At 37.6% G+C, this 18,091-nt stretch overlaps 3 protein-coding genes across 4 annotated transcripts; 1 reads left to right on the forward strand and 2 right to left on the reverse strand.

The window, feature by feature from the left end:
* Nucleotides 1-719: 719 nt before the first annotated feature.
* Nucleotides 720-8,706, reverse strand: poldip2 (polymerase (DNA-directed), delta interacting protein 2). Of its 2 annotated transcripts, none has more exons than XM_088428485.1 (11): nt 8,510-8,706; nt 5,096-5,171; nt 4,740-4,837; nt 4,500-4,599; nt 3,959-4,034; nt 3,700-3,807; nt 3,382-3,518; nt 3,193-3,219; nt 2,794-2,919; nt 2,045-2,124; nt 720-1,968 (listed from the first exon to the last, which is right to left on the reverse strand). In XM_088428485.1, the coding sequence occupies exons 1-11, from the start codon at nt 8,686-8,688 to the stop codon at nt 1,854-1,856; spliced, it is 1,122 nt and encodes a 373-aa protein (XP_088284611.1). In that variant the 5' UTR covers nt 8,689-8,706; the 3' UTR covers nt 720-1,853. The 2 variants fall into 2 exon arrangements, with proteins under 2 accessions (XP_088284611.1, XP_088284610.1); XM_088428484.1 differs by having other exon boundaries at nt 5,096-5,177.
* Nucleotides 8,707-9,242: 536 nt separating this feature from the next.
* On the forward strand, nt 9,243-12,113 carry vma12 (vacuolar ATPase assembly factor VMA12). The gene is made up of 6 exons (XM_088427572.1): nt 9,243-9,573; nt 9,777-9,850; nt 10,258-10,347; nt 10,646-10,688; nt 11,020-11,132; nt 11,268-12,113. The coding sequence occupies exons 1-6, from the start codon at nt 9,390-9,392 to the stop codon at nt 11,361-11,363; spliced, it is 600 nt and encodes a 199-aa protein (XP_088283698.1). The 5' UTR covers nt 9,243-9,389; the 3' UTR covers nt 11,364-12,113.
* Nucleotides 12,114-15,015: 2,902 nt separating this feature from the next.
* Nucleotides 15,016-17,177, reverse strand: sebox (SEBOX homeobox). The gene is made up of 3 exons (XM_088427975.1): nt 17,035-17,177; nt 16,622-16,827; nt 15,016-15,765 (listed from the first exon to the last, which is right to left on the reverse strand). Exons 1-3 carry the CDS (start codon nt 17,135-17,137, stop codon nt 15,097-15,099), a joined length of 978 nt encoding a protein of 325 aa, XP_088284101.1. The 5' UTR covers nt 17,138-17,177; the 3' UTR covers nt 15,016-15,096.
* Between the last annotated feature and the right edge of the window lie 914 nt (nt 17,178-18,091).

Consider the following 18,091-nt stretch of genomic DNA (forward strand, 5'->3'; position numbering starts at 1 on the left):
GACTGACGGACCCAAATCAGTGGCGACTCCGTACTTATGGAATATTGTTGCTCCACTAGAGGGCACTGTTTGTCTTTCAACCATCATTCCATCCATTTTCTGTTGCCGCATTTATCTTACTGTAAAGTATACCTAAAACAGTATCATTTCAACATAAACAAAAAAGCAATATAAATCAACTTCCAAGAAATGTTTTCTTTTTTACAGGGTTCATAGAGTAACATTTTTCGCTGTTATCCTGTACAGGAGATTACGCGAAAGAAAAAATAATAATTTGAAGGGAAAATGTGGAAGATTTAGGCCGTTTTTCACTAAAAAGGAATAAAAATGATTATAAATTTTTAAAAACTTGCAAATAAATGTGTTCTTAACGACCAACAGTATGTTTTAAATATAATCGTAGGTCTTGTTTTTATTAAATATTACTTGGGGGTGGCACTCCTCCTTCGGAGGCTGCCATGTCTGTTATAGGTATGGACAATGGTAAATGCAGCACCTCCTGCTGTCCGTAATGAAAAATGAAAAACGGTCTAAATCTTACACATTGTCCCTTTAATTTGGGATTTTCTTTCTAACAGTACAACGATGTATCAAATGTGTATATATATATATATATATATATATATATATATATATATATATATATATATATATATATATATATACACACACACACACACACATTATTTGAGGTAATAAAACACATCTTTGTCATTAAGTATTTTTCAAAACATATTTATTTGCCTTTAATTACATTCTTATTTACAGTATTCCAACCAGAAGGAGTTTCAAATTATTATCAAAACGCATTGATGGAAGAGTCCTTGCTTGATCACCAAATGTAATTTTGGCTCAATGTCTCTTTTGTTATCAAGCAGTTAGCCTGGGTGCAAGATTTCCTCTAAAAGAAGCAGGCTTCAGTTTTTTTTGTTTTTTTTTTGCAGGGATAAAAATATTTTTTTACACATTTCAGGTCTATTGCTGCCATGTGCTCGTTTCATTCATGGTGTTAAAGACTGAACAAAAACATGGGCACTGCATCTTTCCACCACTGGTAGAATTTTTGGGAAACACATCGTCTTGTTATACTTCCTCTATTCACAGCGGATGGGATTCCATTCAAACAAAAGAAACTACGTTCAAGGCTGACTCATCTCAAATGTGTGCACGTATAAATAAAGTCCCGCTTTGTACTCACTGGAGAAGTCGACCAGCCGCGGCCACTTCACAGAACGCATGGCTGATTTCATTGGAACTTTTTTTTTCCAAATAGTCAGACATTTGTACACAGATTAAGATCAATACTCAAAGTAATTGTATTTCAATTATTATTTTGCATTGGATAATGTTTTAACTGTTCAATAAGGTGGTAAAATGTGAATGCTTTTATTCTGTAAACTGTTCGGGCATCGCTCTTATTAAAAACTAAACAAAAAAAAAAAAACAGATAGGCAGAGCTGAACAGAAAAGCCGTGCAACGAAATGTTTTCGGGAAACGGGAATCAACACACTGAAGCATGATGGTTTCAATAACACCCCAATGAAATGCTGCAGTTGCTCCAATTGGGAACACAATCCTAGCGGGAAGAGCTCGCAAATTTCTGCTAATTTATATCAAACATGGGCAACTCTGTAGCACAAGACTTTGCAGTTTTTCTCCCATCCAGGCTGAGTCCGCTTTAAATCAAGTTAATCTTGCCATGCACAAATGTCGTCACTCAACCGGGAAAATAGGGTATGTGGGTGTGCAATTGGAAAATCTCGAATTTGCTATACAGTCCCTTTCCCGAACTCGACTCAGTTTTCTGATAATGAAGGCTGGGATAATGATAGGATGCGGAGACTACTCGCAGTTAGAATGTGTAGCCTGCAGGGGGGGCTTTATCATCTTTGTTGCTCTCCAGAGAGAAAGGAGGAATGCGAACATCAAAATGGGAGCCGTCGGTCCTCTCGATACGAAATGTTCCCCTGAACGTAAAAAAAAAAAAAAAAGATATAAATTGCACAAGAGACTGTAGAACAATCCAACAGAACAAAAACTCACCACATGTGACCACTCGGGGCTTGTAGAGAGACATGGCTGCTATACTGAAATGCTGGCTGCTCTTTGGACAACACCGGTTCCTGTAATTACACAAAAAGTACAGAATGACAAGACAGGAAAAAAAAATGGTTTCGATACCATGATCATTGCATTTATTTTCTTGATAGTGAGAGACTAAAGTACTGTCCAAACGGGTCTCATTTGAGTATTTTTTTTTTACCCTATCAAAGTCAATTAAGGCCCAATTTTGAGTTGTCACAAAGATTATTCCGACAAGATACGCTGTGGTGTGGGTTCTTTTTCTACCCAAAACTGAGCCAGGGATTGCGATGTGAAGAGTCATATAAATGTAGTCTCTGATACTCTTGTGATTCTTCAGATTTCTTTGGGTTTTATATTATGTGTTAAAATCTAGGGCTTAAACATTTAAGGAAAAGATAAAATTGCAATTTTTGCTAATACACTTTACAGCATCACCTACCCAGTGCACTGCAGTAACATTCCCATGCTCAGCCCTAACGTGGTGTCTAACAGCCTGTTAATACTCGATCTTGTTTAGCTTAAAACCTTTGCTTAAAACTAACGTACCGCTTGTCATTATAAAACGACTGAGTCATGGCATGATGTAAAGATGTTTTGGCAACAACTCTTCACGACTCTTATAGGCGGTGCGCTCTTGGCGGCGAGTGACAGTTTTTGTAATGGTCATCCTTTTTCCCTCCTCGGAAATGAAAGTGAGTTGCTCTGACCCTGCCGACTACGCCGCGACCTCGGACAGTCTCCAGGGTTCCAGACAGGCTGAAGATCCTCCAGTGTCTCTCTCTTAGCTGAACCACCTCGTTGCCCATGTTCTCCAAACGGATGCAATATCGCCACTAGACCACATGACACATACGCATAATGCACATTTCCATTTGACAGTAACAAAACAGCCACCATCTGAGATGAATAAAAACACAGCAAATTGGGGACACAGCATATTATTGCAAAGAAAATTTTTTGACTTGACTTCGCTTTTAAACACAAATCAGGTTGCTGACTAAGTAGATATATTAAAACTGCCCTGACAGTAGTTAATGTTATTTAGCTACTCTTTAGACCTGTGTAAACTACAATATAATCATTGCAGATTGCTTCCCACTACTCACCCAGTATACATGAGAATTCTGTCCTTCCTTAATAGTGAAAGAGATAGAGAGAGAACATATGACCATTAATAAGTATAACATAGATATTGGACTTCCTTTGTCAAAACAAATGATCACACACGCACTAACACACATAGGTATGTCATGCAATGGCTTCTAAAATATGAACTGTGCATGTTCATTATTTACCCTCATGCCCATGTAGAAAGGGATTACGGTGACCCGGATATTCTCAGTTGTCTCCCTGTGGACATCTGAGAGCTCCAACCAGGGGTGGTTCTTTTCCTGCCATGCTTTAAGGGTGTCTCTGGCGATAAATGGAGGAGCTACGATGGGCCAAGAAGGACAAGTTAATTGAGGAACAAAGCTGCACCAACGGAGACAATAGAAATGATCCGAGTCATAAGTGGTCGGAAATACAGTACACAACAAAGTCAACAACATTCTTGGCAGCTCAAGAGAGTCAACAGACTGGGGGGGAGGGGGGGGAGGGGGGGGGGTGTTTACATTTGGCAGGGTTGTACATGAGGAAGCGTTCAAACAGCTCGTGTTGAATGGGGATCTGCTCTGCAGAGTTGTATGGCAGGATGTCTTCATGGCTCACATAGTCTAGACCTGATGGAGAGAGAAGCACACAATAACAATTTATAGGATTACAAGTGGATTACTGCATCCTTAACAGAGCTTGTTGCACTCAAGACTTCGATATCATGCAGTGCTATTTAGAAGCAAGTTATACGGGGATTGGCATACGGTAGGTGCATACCTGGAATGGCGTAAAGCGCTCTGCTGTCGTCATGGTTAGCCAGAAACGTCACCGCCTCAGTCTGAGACCTCTGAGACTGTCAAAGGCAACATGATCAAAATTCATCAATACGAGGTATGCATTGGTGAACAGGGTGCATGCATGCGGTCACGGGTAATCACAAAATTGTTTAGGAGAAACGAAGCAAGGATACAGTTGAAACGAGGTTATATACACAGTATTTATTAGCAATATACAACCGCTAGTTGTCTGTAAATTAGATTTCATGCAAAAGGGGACTCAAGAGTCAAGCTCATCTTTGATGGTAAAGCCCATAAAATAAGTACTGCGCCACTCTCAAATAGTTTTTATTTTTTTAATCGACGTAAATGAAAAGTTTAAGTAACAAACAATCTACTGTATTATAATAATAAAGGTGGTTCTGTCCTAATCAAATCCGAGTATTGGGTGTTGGAAAACATAGAATTTGCACATAGGAATTCATCTAGGCTTCTAAATGAAAAAGTAATGTGGTTTGCTATTGCTGACCACAGTGACTTACAATGTGAGGGCAGTCTCTAGTATCAATCAGAACTTGGTAGTAAGTGTGAGTCTTTCCCTTCACTTCCTTTGAGCCGTGGGCACCAGGGGGCTCAGGTTTGCTGAGAGAAAAATAAAAATCAGATAACAGATATGTGGGTTATGCTTACACAGGAGTTACATGTTGCCTTAAACCTGCGAATAATGGCAAGCCTTTGCTGATCAAACGCCACTCATCTTGAAATGGGGGTGGGGTCTTTACCTGTCAGATATGGGAGGTGTGATGTCTCTATCGTACAGTCTGGCATGCCACGGGAACAAGACGATCCCTCTATAGCCAAAGACGCTGTGGAGAAAGAGCTAAGAACAACACAACAGTTTGGGCTTACAACATCACATAATATTAAGTAAGGTTCAAATCATCACAGAAATGAAATTGAATAATTTAATATAAAGCCTTGAGCCTTGGTATCATGTGAAAAAAAGCATAAGAAAACTATGAGCTTGAAAAGTATTACTGTCTCAAATCAAATCAAACTATGCCATTCAAGATCTAGAATGTGTTTGTTGATATCTACCCTGCTCCAATGGCAAGTAAACATGATTGCAAGTCCTTACCTGTCCAGTCTCGTATTTGCCGTGCTGCTTCAGAGCCTCAAATACCCCCACGGTCTCCAAAATCTTCCCCTCAGGCCTGTTCCTGCCAAATATAGGCAACGTCAATACATACTGGCTTGTGTTTACATCCAACTAATATTACCCATAACATAACTAGTTCTGGGGCAAGAACATTTTACATATTGACCTCAGGACCACGATAAAGGGAATGCAAAACTCAAATACTGTAGTACAATACATTATAAAGTCATATCTCCTTGGGTCACAGACTCACAGGCCTTGTGTAATAAAACAAACAAAAAAAAAAAACGTTTTCTTCAGTAGATGGCGATGTTGCTTTCTAAATAAAGATAAGTGCAAGCACATTGACTGTTTCTTCCACCTGGGTTTTATCCAGGTCCCTCGGGGATGTCTGACTGACATATAGTATATAAATAAAGTGGACACAGTTCGGGGGCAGTGGATGTAGACTTTTCAAAAAATGTTATGGTTGGGACATACACACTGGCCGCATGCCAAAACTAAACACTTGGCTTTGCTCTCTTGTCAATGTATTTTAAAATATCCTCTCCCATTCTAAAATACTGCTGTCATGTAAACACGTAATGACTGCCTTGTATAAAAAGTTTATCTGTTATTTTGAGTTCTTCTCATTCCATTGTTTGACTGAAGTGTTGCTTTTATCTGCTATTCAGCTTTGTTTATCACAGAAAAGATTGTCTCTTATAGAAACAATCTACATGATCTCCACAGAGGCTTTTATTGCAACAGTCATAATCTCAATCATAACTTTGACAAGATCGCGGAGAACACCTTGACTTGTTGGATGCCACAAATTCCATTAGATGTCCAATGCTTCTCTCTGACAAACATAGACATATACTTAAGCCTACAGACGTGCAGAAACAACAACAGCTGGACACAAACATGCATACTTCTCAGCTCCCTACAAAGCTAATCTTTACAGCAGAGATCGAGTGGGGATTAATTTAACATTACATTGGCTGTTGGCGTCAGGTTAGTTTCATACCACTGGATAATGCAAAAGTATTATTTACAGGAAGAACAAAGATATAAAAGCTAAAGTGGAAAAAAAAATACTGAAGGGATACTTATTTAGCCATTTTCAGAAGTAAAATGTAAGGCTTGACAGGAAAGGAAATACATTGAGTAAAAGTAAAACAGGACGTTTTCTCACAAAACATTTCAATATATGTCAATTACATGCAGATTATCTCTAATCGTGAGTCGGTCTGGTATCTACTCGCAAATATCAGGAGTCAACTGTAAATCTATTGTTGAAAAAAAAAAACTCTGAAATTGATGAAGTTATACGGACATTAATTCTTGTCATAAATGTGTTACAAGTGGTTGAATGGCTATCATCTTTAACACATACATGTATGTTTAATTTATGTTGAACTGTGTATTCTATATTTTTTAAAGAAACTGACCTTAGGATGTGGGCAAAGTAGTCACAACCAGGTCAATTTTTGCACAAGTTCCTTTGCATTGCTCACCTAATCATTACTTGAAAAATTGCTTTGTTTTGAATGACAGGTCCGGAGAATGACATCCTCATATTGTATGTGTATGACATTCACATATTTTAATTACGTCTTACAGCTATGGCATCAAAATGAATTTTATTGCTTGACGGCAAAAAGCTATAATTCAGGAAGAACTCGTTTTAAGTCTTTATGGCAGATACAGACGGAAATAGAAAGAAAGAAATTCCAGGTTCTTCTATTAATTCGAACTAAAGTCACTTCCCGTTCGCCACCTTGAAAATGACAAGATGGAATATAAGGAAATGAAGACATTCAGCACGTCGAATGGCCAATTTGCCAAAATTGCACTTGGGGAACATGGCTACCAAGCATAAAAATCAGTATTTAAACAAAAACAAGTCTGTATTCAAATCACTGGTCGGCTTGTGAATGTCACATGACCAATACCAAACTTGCTAACTATAATTCATTGAAAAGTATAACTTAATTCTGTCTCATCTAATGTTTCACACTGAAAAATAAATACGAGCGTGCATACATTTCGCTGATATTGTATTGTATCGTTATGTGTATTGGGCAGTGCTGAGGGCTGCAATATCAGTATGGTATCAGAAGTGAGAATATTATATCAAGACACCCCTAGATTTCTAATCAGATTATATTCTAAAATTAGTTTGCAAGAAAAGGCTCATATATAGTACACAAAATAAAAATTCTCTTACGTTCACGATTGAAATAAGTTGTTTATTCCAGCATATAATGCAACAACTTGAAGAAGCATACAATCGCAGCTGTTCGGTTATTAACTGTGTGTCTTTTAATTTTATGAGATTGGCGGAGAAAAATACAGTCAGGATACGAAATGCTCTTCCACTGTAAGAACCTTCTCGAGGATTGACTCGCAAAAAGTGAGGAATAAAACAAAAAATGCTGTATACTCGTGTTACATAAGATCAACTGAGAGACTAGTGGTAAATAACTGCCATCAATCCAACCACGAATTAAGATGATTAAAGATGGTAGAAGTCATTTATCTGCAAAACTGGGAGCTCAGCCATGCTTCAAATTTGCTATTTAATTTCAGCAAGCCAAATTTTGAGACAGGTTTAAGTATCTACTATACTCGGTTATACTTGAGCTACAAACACCTGACATTCTTTGACTGGAGGCTATTAGTAACAGACATACGGTACACTGTAGAAAATGTGAAGGTGCCTTTTCCAGTTATTGTTGTTTTCAGAGTGTGATGCCCAAAACAGTCTAAACTACTCTACTTTTCACAAATAATGGCAGTAATTCATTTGTGTTTTTTCTATTCACCATTGCGTTTTATGCTAAAATTTTACTGGACATTCTGAGAGGGTCAGGTGGGTGGAATTTGTTGAACTGACAAGGATGGGTACTTTTTTTATGGAAATTTATAAATCTTAATGAACACCTGAAAATTGTTTTTTTTTGGGGGGGGGGGGTTGTTGTACTCTAAATACTGTAAATATGTGCATGTACAGCATTTTTAAAGTACTAGACAATGGCATGGGGAAAACAGCTAAGCAATCGTTTGCTTATATTTAAGCAATATATGCAATTATGATTAGAAGAACAAGTTAATACAAGATTCAAATTCTTACAAAACACATGACAGAAGTGCTTCTGTTCACAAACGATCAGTCAACGCTGGATAAATGCCAATGAATGGCACAAGATAGTTACGCCACAAATGTATTGTACTCTGGACACACATGCTCACGATTATAACTATATGTACAGAATGTGTGTTTCACCCGTAAATGTTGATACTTGACAACTGTACTTGACTTTTTTCCCCCCACGACACCGTTTTTAGGAACTCAGCTAAGTCTTTAGCTTGTTAGCTTTGACAGGAGGAGGACACAGTCTGTCTTACCGTGACGACATGAGCCTCCTCTGCTGAGTGACACCGTACATTCCGCAGGCCCGGCAAGCCAACTGTGGTCTATACAATTCGAACCTGCTTTCAGCCATACTTAATAATCTATGTGCGTTTTTATTGTTGTATTTACTGAAGGTGCTCAGCAGACCTCTACGTAACGCACAGGCCGCCATCTTTGTTGGTGGTTGCACGCTTCTACGCACGCACTTACTTACGGTGTACCGTTGCTGCCTTCAGGGTCAAAGAAAATAATACGAACTGCAGGAATGTTTATTACGAACGTCCCTTACACTGACATATTTTGACAGACGACTTGACGTCGATAGTTGATTTATTTGTGCAGATGATATTAGGGTTTTTAGGTTGTGAACAACGCTTATAAATATGTATATTTTTTCTTTTTGAAAAAACAGGAGTTGAGCATGTCAAAAGTGAGCGGTTGGCTGGGTTGAAATAAAAACGCATTTGTTTTAATTACTTAATTTGACGTGGTTTGTAGCGGATTAAAAGTAGTATGTTTCAAAGTTTAAAAATACGGAGAAAGTTGAAGGCACCAGAAATGGTCACGTGGAATGAGACGCGGAACATATCAATTTCTCAACAAACATTAACGTCGATTTCTTCCCATGATAGAAAACACACACATTATAAAATATTATACAATGATGTTTAGTCCTCTTTTCATGTGTAATTTAAAAATAAATTTCCACAAGTGATCATGTGAGCCTTACGTCATATGGTCATGGGGTAAAAACATGGCGGCTTTCAAAGAACAAATTTGATCTCTTGAGTCACTTTCTAACATAACAACTACAGAATTGACATATGCTGCTGTAGCGCATTCCCTCCGAATATATCTTTGATTGATCAAATTATGGCTTCGGCGTTTGTGGTAGGAGATCGGTTTAGAAACAGGGTGTCAGAATTGTTGTCGCAGACGGACTCCTCTCTGCCGGATGAGCTGAGAACGCAACTGGGGGCTCTTCTTGAAAACCAAGGACAAATAACCCTTGCCTTTAGTACAGCGAGGCAATTGAAGAAATATCTTCAAGATGAAGGTAACATGTAATCAAACAAATATATTCATTTATATATTTATAGTTTGTGAGCATATGCACGTATTTGATTGAATATATTTGCAATGCTTGCGTGTTTTTCAACAAAAGGATGCGTAGGAAATGTTATTAATGAAGTGACGACCGCGTAGAAAAATGACTATAGATTTACATTTACTATTTGTTGATTGGTTCTTTTTCCCCAGGGCATCCGTTCTATTTGCATGACTTGTTGGAGGATAGTTCACTGCACTTGCCGGAGTTCGTGAAGCCCCCCAAAGTAAGTTGAATACAGTATATTGAGTTTGAAGTTTCATGATATTTTAAATTTTCCACAGTGAAATATATGTATGGAAATTACATTTGGCACATTGGCGATTTAATTTCGTATTAAATATGAGTTTATGGTACCGATTTTTCTAAACAGGAAGTGGACAGTCTCCCGTCATGTGGTTCCTTAAAAAAAAAAAAAAAATCAACGCTTGTTTTGATTTTCTTCAACTGACCGAGTTCGAAAATGTTTCTGAAATGTTAAACCTGACTCATTAAAAACTATGGACACAATATAAAAATGTTGTGGATTTGTACTGCAAACCTGCCAGCATCTACACCACTTGTTTAAACTTTAAAGCAAAATGATCTGAATGGATATAAAACACAAAATGTGATGTTTCTCTTTAATTCCAGAATCCTGAACTAGTTGCACGCCTGGAAAAAATTAAAGCCAGACTAGCAAATGAGGAATACAACAAGATGACTCGTAATGTAAACAATCAGGTAAATTTCTTCTACGCATTGCACGCATTAACTTTCTTGAACACTTTTCTGGGCAACAGAAAGACTTAATATGTCACACAGATCCATTAAATTTATTAGACAGTCTCTTGAACATCACTATGTGCAGTTTGTGTGTTATAAATTACATTCGTTATACTTGGTCGTGGTGGAAAGGGGGGGAGGCCTCATTTGCATCAAGAAAGACCACCCCCTTCAAAAAGCTACTGCACTATTTCTTGACTGCAAACTCTAAAAAGCAAACTCTTTGATTAATATGCATGATTTTTCTCTTGTGCAGGAAATGAACCGTAATGGGACACTGGCAGATTTTGGACAGCAAGGTTAGTGTATTGACTAGTTTCTACGTCAATTTAGAGGGGATGTTAATTCACTTTGAAATTGTTTAAATTGGGGGGGGTTCTCCATTTTTGGTATATGCCATTTTGGACCTGAAAATAGTGCACAATTGCCTATTTCCATGGTTTTTATTTAAATCTTTTAGATTTATGGACTAAAAAAGTGTTATTGAAAGCATGTCACAGAACATGCTATTTAAGACATCTGGAAGCTGGTTTATACATAGTGAAAAAAACATTTGAATATGTCCTCATGCAGCAAATCTATTTTATAAAATAATGCATTATAAATAATCCACTTTTTCTGTTTCTGAAGTACGGTCAGCCAAAGCTGTGGTTGTGACTGTTTTCAACTTCCTGGTGACAGTAGTTGCTACGTTTGCCTGCTCCTACATCGGCAGTCAGTATCTATTCACAGAAACAACAGCGGTAAGAATTTGTCTGATTCTGGATTGATCTACTCCTGCAATGAATGATTTGTTACATGCTTTTCCTAAATTTGTGTTCTCCTAGTTTAAAATATTGTAGAAATCAAAAACCTGTTACATTTGAATTTACCCCCAGCGTGTTATATCTGCTGTGATCGCAACATCTGTGGTGGGGCTAGCTGAGCTGTACGTCCTGGTCCGGACCATGGAGGGGGAACTTGGGGAACCCTAGCACAACAAACAAGAGGGACTTCACTAAAGTCAGAAAAGAAGTGCTTTACTGAATAGACGTTTTTTTTAAGAAAGTTGTACTTTATTATTGGTATTATCAGGTCTTCATGCTTGAAAATGTCACTGGTTTTTGGAGGGGGATCAATTCTTAGGGCAAAACTTGAGTCAAACTAACAATTTCTGAACGTTATAAAGGTTGAAAAAGTTAGTACTGATGATTAATGCTTTTTGGTCCATGTAGCTCCAAAAAAAGAAACAAAAACTCACCCATGGAAAAAAAAAACTGATCAGCAAATCTAAAACATACATGACATGAAACAAAGCATTCCTCTTGCCTGACTTATAAAGTTCGTTAGTTGACATGTATCACTCCGACATAGTTTCTTGACACCAATCGCCAGGGTTTCAAGACCATCTTGTGCGATTTTAAGGCATTTCTGAAAGAGCACCACTCCTGCGACTAGGTGAGTTTTTCAGCTTAAATAGCTGATATGTTCCACATTTAAAATAATGAAAAGGTGAATTTGTAAACAACAAATCGCAAAAAGGGGGGGTGTGCTGTTCAATATCTATTAGATGCCTGCTCTGTTCAATACCTCCTGTCATTATTTTTCACCTGCTGTTATTAATGCTCTCTTTAGTGATTTTATACCTGCAATGATTCATTTTTGAATGACATTTTCATGTGTGCAACCTTTTATTTATTATCTTATTCAAAATATTTCCATGAATAAATGGCAATAAAATATCAGCGTGTTTCTTGTTTTTTTTTTTTTTTTATCATATTCATATAAAACCACCCAGACCTGCACTATATATGTTTATTGTAGTTGGTTTGTTTTTAAAACCTGCTTTCTTTTTCAAAATCTTAAATGTTAATATTTACAGATTGTGTTGCTTCTGGTTGAATGATGGGGAGATCTGTTAATTGGACAGCATTAACAAAACAAAAAAATATATATCTTTTACGCAATATCATATTACTATTTTTATTGTACACGTATCTTCTAACTAGAAACATATTTTCCAATCATGTTTACTTGGTGCTTGATTAAAGAAATATTCACATTTCTACCACAGGCAAAAAAAAACATGCTGTTTTTTTTTTTTATTTACAAGTGTAAGCAGGTTGCTTTGGTCAAAGATATTCACACAAATCTGTATATTTATTTTGACCCTTCTCAAATTATTTCAACTGGTTGACAAGCTGTTGATGCTTGTTTCCCGTCAGATGTCACCAACAACACATAGTAAAAGATTATGGTACTGTCCATAATCAACAATTCAAAAACAATTTAAACAACGCTCGGATGCTATCAGTCTTCTCTGATCCCTTCTTGAGATATAAATTCTTTTTTTTTGCCATATTTTTTATGCTGGCATCCTCTTGTTTGGTCCTATCACATAAATGGGAGGATTAAAAGATGTAACTACATCTGGAGGGGGAAAAAGTATTTTCCTGAATTCTGAGATTTGACACCCGGATTAAAGGTTTATTGAAAGATTATTTGGTATTAAAGATGATTGTGATATGCAGAGATCACTGTCCACTGCACGACTGTCTTGTCCATCCGTCATATTCGTGTATGTATTATACTTCTCATGTAATATTTCAAAACTTAAATCCAAGCATAATTACAAGACCTGTAAGCTGATAGACCCCAAAGCTTTGGCTTTAATTTTCATTAGTTTATTCCGCCTACTGTATATAACCCTCATGATACTTACAGAGTAGAGAGATTTAGAAAACCGCTATTCCTTTCATGCTATCCCTGCGCAAGTAAGGATTTTAATCAGGACGCTTTGAAAAATAATTCTGTATAAGGTAACACGGCACAGTTCATCTTAGACTGGAAAAACAAGAGTTGCCTGGCACCGTGAGAACAATATATAGCCGTGATACCTCAGTGGAGAAGAAGAGCAGGGTCATCGTAAAAATGTTTAGTTCATGGGCTACGTTCTTGATTAGTTCTCTTTTGTTATTAGACGCCAGAATCAAGCAATCGATAGAATTTGTGTCTCCTGCAAATGAATATCTCTTCCATTTTCTAAACATAATACAGATGAGCTCATTACAAACTGGGTCAATTTCCCCCAAACAGGTTGCTCCCAAATATTTAGTGACTAAATAATCAAGCGCTTTGATGATGACAATGATTATGTGGGTCTATTTGACAAATAATGTAATTATTACATTTTTAAAAATATGTTGAACTGGTTGAATTGATTGCTTTATTGAAGAGTCATGAATACATTCACAATTTGATATAAAATAAAATGAAGTTAACACAAATATATATATTTTTTATTAATAACCCAAATTATTTCACGGACCACCTGCAGTCATGGACCCCCGGGGGTCCGCGGACGTCACTTTGAGAACCGCTGCAATAAATTATCACCAGGAACTGTTTGTAACACGTTTAATCATATGTTGAAAAGTGGTTGTTTTATTAATTTAGCTAATGCTAAAGGCTTTTCTTGGATGACAGTTTAACAGCACTAACTGTAACATGTCAATACAATTACTATTATCTAACTTTTTTTTCCCCAGTGTTGTTCCAATGTAGCCAAGTCAAGTCGACTTGAGTTTCTGTGCAGCTTTTTTGGTTTTGGTTCATCAAATGAGTTACAGTAAAATATGTGTCCACATACCCCACTCATGGACTAGTTATTGCAAGTTTGCTGCATTGAATGAACATTTCAACAACGTCCTGTGTGAGGATTCTTTCTCTTTTGTTTTGTTTTTTTTGTTGTTTTTGTTTTTAACTCTTAATTTATGTCCATGTATTATACATAATGTAAAGGGAAACAAGTGAAGAATTATAATCAATCAATATCTTACTTTTTATTTTCTGGCACATAAACCTTTTGTGAAACTGTATCACATATATATATATATATATATATATATATATATATATATATATATATATATATATATATATATATATATATTAAATGTTTTGCAAATTTGTAATTAGAGTTTCAGGTTTACCTGAGTGGAGTCTTCATTGCAATCGCCATATCTGCAGCCCTACATTCATTGATTTTGGTATTGTTGTTGGTTTTTTATTTATAATAATAGTTTGGTGTAATTAAGAACTCAACAAGAAGAAAATGTAATTAGAAAAATACACGCTATTTATAGGACAAATAATTAAAAAATATCATCATATTTTATGTTGGTACTGGCACCAGTGTCTATCTGATGTCCATATACCAAATTCTCAAGTATTGCACAATTATTCTCTCCGTTATATAGTGTATTAGCCTTCAGTTTAGAATCTCGTTTTATGTTTTTGGTTTTGATTTGACATTATGCATTGGTTGTCATTAGATGGGTTTTTATTCACTTCAGTTTATTTGCTGGAAAAGGTTGTTGCAACAACGTGAAAGTCACCTAATGCCATTTCATGGATTGTGTCCAGTTTTGCAGGTTACAGACTAATATGATGAAGTATTTATAGTTGAATTTGCAATCATTTATTGCCCACTTTTAAGTTGAATCTAAATACAGTTTTGGCTAAGTGCATAACATTTGAAGTTACATATTTGTAGGAATACTGTCGTTCAAATGAAGAAAACAAGATTGAAGCAATAATTGGAGCATTAGCACAAAGTCAGAACAATAACACAAGAAGTCATTTGAGTTTGATGAAGCAAGTGGCGTTTATGTATTTAGACACGTAGGACATCAAAAGGAAGTTCATTAAATTTTACAGCACACTTGATCAGAACTCCAGAAAGTTGGTGACAATAGCAGCATTGTAGATCAGGTCTGAGATGTAGCCCATAGTGGTCTGTGGTCCCATTTGTGTGTGATGATGATGATGGTGGTGGTGATGTCCTTGATGTCCTCCCTGGGCCACCTCCCTGTACGCGGCCTGAGAGTGCGAAGGAACAACTTGGTCGACGGAAACGTGGCTCACGGCTCCGCCCCCGTACATAGCCTGATGAGCCCCGGGCTGAACCAGGCTCTGGGTTTTGAAGTTCCTGAGGGCTTGATGGCAGTTGTCGGACACAGAGTGGCGGGCTTGCCACGAACCAGGTAACAAAGTCGGGAGGGTCGAGCCCAGTTGTTGCCTGGAATGCCGTTCGTCTTCCCAGAGACGGGACACCGAATGCTTCGGGGTGCCAAGGGTGGGCTGCGTGCGGAGCGATGAAGTTGATGGTAGGGACTGGTTGCTGTAAAGTTGGATCCAGTCCGAGTAGAATTGGGGGATGTCGTCACCGGGCTGGTTTTGCTCGGATTTGAATGTGTCTCCCAAAGAGGAAGGGAAAGACGAGGTCACCATCCCAGAGGTGGCTTCCGTGAGCCCCCGACTCGCCACCAAATGTTTGGTGGACTTGGGCAGTCTCCCAGTTTTGATACTTCGGGCTCTTCGGTTTTGAAACCACACCTGTGCAACATTTTTACATTCAGACTCAATGAAATTACATTTTAGCTCAGTAACAATCAAAAATGTTAATTATGCCTGCATTGCAAAAACTTGTTTTTTCTACTGCATTTTGTTGGCGTCAGGCCAAAACCACACACCTCCCAAATGGTCACTTGAGACCCCAAAATGTCATGTTTGTTCAACCTTTAAATTTGCTTTTTCGTAGTGCATTTTGCAATACTTTAGGCTGGTCAATAGTTTGTATAAATTACACCCACTCATTAAAACTGACCAATTGTATACATTTGAGAAAAATATATGAAATGATTAGACTTGTGGTTTTTGAACCATAAAGATGACAAATATATATTTGTGAGTTTTGGTGGCCTTAACTCTTTTAGTCAAAGCCATTAAAAAACAAAAACAAAAAAACAATAATAATAACATGCCGGCCGGTTTAAAAAATCCTGACAGTTAAAAAAAGTTGTTTTTTTTTAATTTCCCAAATCTTTTCTCCCCTTTTCCCATAAAACAAACAAAAAACATAGTTGACATCAATTGACATTGATGGCGCTGCTCGGTAGTGTGTCAGTTGATGTCTTTTTATGCCCCAGTGTCAAACTTAAGGCACGAGGGCAGATCTGGTCCACAACATCATTTCATGTGGACCACAAAATGATAATTATGACTTCAAGTTTTTGACTAAAAGGCCAAATTTACAAGCTGTTTTCACTTTTTTAAACGTCTTGTTAAACATTACTAATTACTAGTTAATAATTTCCCTTTTGAATAGTACAACTCAGGTGTCCCTATTTTTATGACCAGCCAGTTTAAATCAATCCAATCTGAATCGTGACCCCCTGTTCAGCTAACCAACCTGTATCTTGCTCTCAGGCAGATGTGTGTGTGCAGCCAGCGACTCCCTGAGGGTGATGTCGGGGTAGGGAGTGACGGCAAATGCTTGCTCCAGCTCAGACAGCTGAGCTCGGCTAAAGATGGTCCGCTTCCTCTTTCTCGGACCCTCGCTCGGGCAGCCAGCTAGGTCCGGCTCTGACGATGGTGGGTTACTACCAATGTGCATGTCTCGGAAAAAAAAATGGAAAATTAATGAATCAGTCTAGAAAAAGCATTTTCAACATAGAAATATATTTTCTATAAGATTAGTAGATATTAACTGATGTTTATGGTCTCAAACATGAACGGGATCGCACAAAAATATACCCTTTCAAAATTTTGGAAGACAAACCATAAATATCAAACAATTCATTTTCATAAGTTGTTTGGGCTTACCTTTACAGCACTCCTGTTCCCCAAATAACCCTTTCAAATCCACCATTTCCGCCTGTTGGTTCTGCTTCACAACTGAGAATTCTGCATCCATGAACAAAGTCATTACCACTGCACAAATACCTTCACCCACTGATTATTTGGCGGCTGATGCATGATTTGATTGAGACGACAGGGGGACCACCTCTTATACCCACTGATAACCCCCACCCCCACCGCAACACACACACACACACACACACACACACACACACACACACACACACGGAGGAAATCCAGGTATTAAAAACACCACTCACTTTAATCTCAAGTTACTGAGAATCAAATCATGCTGTTTTGCAAGTCCTTTAATATATTGACAATACTCTGGTAACAATCACTTCAATCTTGTTTACCATCATCCGACATACAACAAAGTATTCGCTCGCATTATTTACATCGAAGGATCTTGTATGTTATGTACTGTAGATACATGCCAAATGGAAATGTCAAATGATTACTTATTATTTACCAAATAATAACAATCCCACCATTATAGTGTCCATGAAGCCATGATTAGTTGTCAACAATATTGTATGTTAATTCCTAGGGCCCGGCATATAAACTGATGCCTTTTGGTGGCACATCCGCCTCACAGTTTATTCTCGAGTTCAATTCCAGTTTGCATGCTCTCCCCAAGCCCATGTGGGTTCTTTCTGGGCACTCTGGTTTCCTCCCACACTCCAAAGCATGCATGATATATGTATTGGACTATCTAAATTGTCCTTAGGTGTGATTGGGTCCATGATTGGTTGTTTGTCCTTGTGTCACCTGCAATTGGCTGGCAACCAGGTGTGCCGCACCCACTACCCGTTGACCAGCAACCCTTGTGAGGATAAGCGGCTGTAGAAAATGGATGGCTGGACATACATTTCATGATACATTTTGGGGGACAAGGTAATGGTATGGATTGATGGATGATAAATAATGACACCAGTGTTACTTGTATACAACTGGTATAAACGGTTAGAATATGTAAATGTACGTATACACCTTTTGGTAGTGACATTCAGCTCTCCAT

The sequence above is a fragment of the Hippichthys cyanospilos genome, chromosome 11 (assembly GCF_059441005.1).
Source record: "Hippichthys cyanospilos isolate Australia breed blue-spotted pipefish chromosome 11, RoL_Hcya_1.0, whole genome shotgun sequence".
In the NCBI taxonomy this organism is placed as follows: Eukaryota; Metazoa; Chordata; class Actinopteri; order Syngnathiformes; family Syngnathidae; genus Hippichthys; species Hippichthys cyanospilos.

What these genes read in the sequence shown, in the direction of transcription:
- poldip2 (XM_088428484.1), bottom strand. Translation starts at nt 8,688, where the DNA reads ATGGCGGCCTGTGCGTTACGTAGAGGTCTGCTGAGCACCTTCAGTAAA. An exon ending in AGCGCTTTACGCCATTCCAG is followed by an intron (nt 3,808 to 3,958) that starts GTATGCACCTAC and finishes TCTCTCCATCAG; the next exon opens with GTCTAGACTATGTGAGCCAT. An exon ending in GCCCCGAGTGGTCACATGTG is followed by an intron (nt 1,969 to 2,044) that starts GTGAGTTTTTGT and finishes TTTTACGTTCAG; the next exon opens with GGGAACATTTCGTATCGAGA.
- vma12 (XM_088427572.1), top strand. Translation starts at nt 9,390, where the DNA reads ATGGCTTCGGCGTTTGTGGTAGGAGATCGGTTTAGAAACAGGGTGTCA. An exon ending in CTCGTAATGTAAACAATCAG is followed by an intron (nt 10,348 to 10,645) that starts GTAAATTTCTTC and finishes TCTCTTGTGCAG; the next exon opens with GAAATGAACCGTAATGGGAC. An exon ending in TATTCACAGAAACAACAGCG is followed by an intron (nt 11,133 to 11,267) that starts GTAAGAATTTGT and finishes ATTTACCCCCAG; the next exon opens with CGTGTTATATCTGCTGTGAT.
- sebox (XM_088427975.1), bottom strand. Translation starts at nt 17,137, where the DNA reads ATGACTTTGTTCATGGATGCAGAATTCTCAGTTGTGAAGCAGAACCAA. An exon ending in GGAACAGGAGTGCTGTAAAG is followed by an intron (nt 16,828 to 17,034) that starts GTAAGCCCAAAC and finishes TTTTTTTCCGAG; the next exon opens with ACATGCACATTGGTAGTAAC. An exon ending in TGCCTGAGAGCAAGATACAG is followed by an intron (nt 15,766 to 16,621) that starts GTTGGTTAGCTG and finishes AATGTTGCACAG; the next exon opens with GTGTGGTTTCAAAACCGAAG.